The following is a 1,140-nucleotide window of genomic DNA, read 5'->3' as shown; positions in this document are numbered from 1 at the left end:
GAGGGGGAGGGAAGGAGTAGGAGGAAGAGCTGGGGAGGCCCCTGGCGCTTGCAGCGGGGAGAGGAGGGAAAGGGCCAGCCCCAGAAGCCCTTGGTCTGTGGACTGAGACAGGGCCCAGCCGAAGCTGGACGGGGGAGCCGCCCTGTGTGCAGGAAGGCGGGTGACAGCCACATCCCCCGCAGGTGTACGGTGACAAGGATGCCGATGGCTTCTACCGCGGGGAGACCTGCGCCCGGCTTGGCCTCATCCCCTGCAACATGGTCTCCGAGATTCAGGCGGAGGACGAGGAGCTGCGGGGCCAGCTGCTGCGCCAGGGCTTCCTGCCCCTCAGCACCCCGGTGGAAAAGATAGGTGCGGGCTGCACCCAGACCCATGGCTGACATGCGTCCAGAGCTGTGTACCCCTGGAAAGCAAAGCATCGGCTGCTTCCAGGGACATCAGCCTGGCTGTTGGACGTTTCTAGGGCCAGAACACCTGCTTGCTGGGATGCTAGGTCAGGGGCTCTGTGTAGGCAGAGGCCATGCGAGCTCCTGCCCCGTTGCATGAGGTGTGCACTGCTCTACTCTGGGTATCTTCAGCCAGTCAGCAAACAGCAGTGGGGAGGTGGCCGCAGGGTCCGCAGGCAGCGTCACACCCACCGTCTGTGCCAGTTCCCGCCTGCAAGGAAAACGCGCACTGAGAAGGCCTCTTCTCTTCTCGCACTAGAGACACAGATGGAGGGTGTGCCATCCACATTCAAGGGTTTGTACTTCAGAGCCCTGAGTGAGCTTTCACATCAGGTTCAGAGAACAGGTGCAATGTCAGGGCGGCCACACAATTGCAGAAAACATTTGGAGCTTTCTTGGCACCAGTGAGCTCAGTCCCACGCCCCTCCTGTTGGGACCGTGGTCCTGGGGCCACCCCAGGCTCTGAGGACCCATGGCTCCACTGGGAGCCAGGAGTGCAGGACTTGTGCTGGAGAGCACAGTACCTGGACTTGCATTACGTCCTAGTCTTGTGTGCACGGCTTTGGGCATCCTGGGGGTAGTACTGGGGTTGAACCCAAGGCTTCACACTGACCAACATTCCCAGCCCTTCTCATTTTCATTAAAATATTTTGTTTGGTTTTTTTTTTTTTTTTTTTTTTTTTTTTTTTTTTTA

General features: G+C 58.6%; 1 protein-coding gene across 11 annotated transcripts in view; it reads left to right on the top strand.

The window, feature by feature from the left end:
* The window catches only part of Rimbp2 (RIMS binding protein 2), a 117,354-nt gene that overhangs the window by 107,557 nt on the left and 8,657 nt on the right, over nucleotides 1–1,140 (top strand). For all 11 annotated transcript variants that reach the window (XM_019204565.1, XM_010604283.1, XM_010604279.1 and 8 more), the window contains one exon: nucleotides 183–351. In XM_019204565.1, coding sequence (XP_019060110.1) covers nucleotides 183–351 — 169 coding nt within the window. The remainder of the gene's footprint in view (nucleotides 1–182; nucleotides 352–1,140) is intronic.

Source organism: Fukomys damarensis, unplaced genomic scaffold (genome assembly GCF_012274545.1).
Source record: "Fukomys damarensis isolate Sample0158 unplaced genomic scaffold, DMR_v1.0_HiC HiC_scaffold_12, whole genome shotgun sequence".
Taxonomy (NCBI): Eukaryota; Metazoa; Chordata; class Mammalia; order Rodentia; family Bathyergidae; genus Fukomys; species Fukomys damarensis.
The sequence above is the reverse complement of the archived record's forward strand: the minus strand, read 5'-3'. Positions and strand labels throughout refer to the sequence as shown.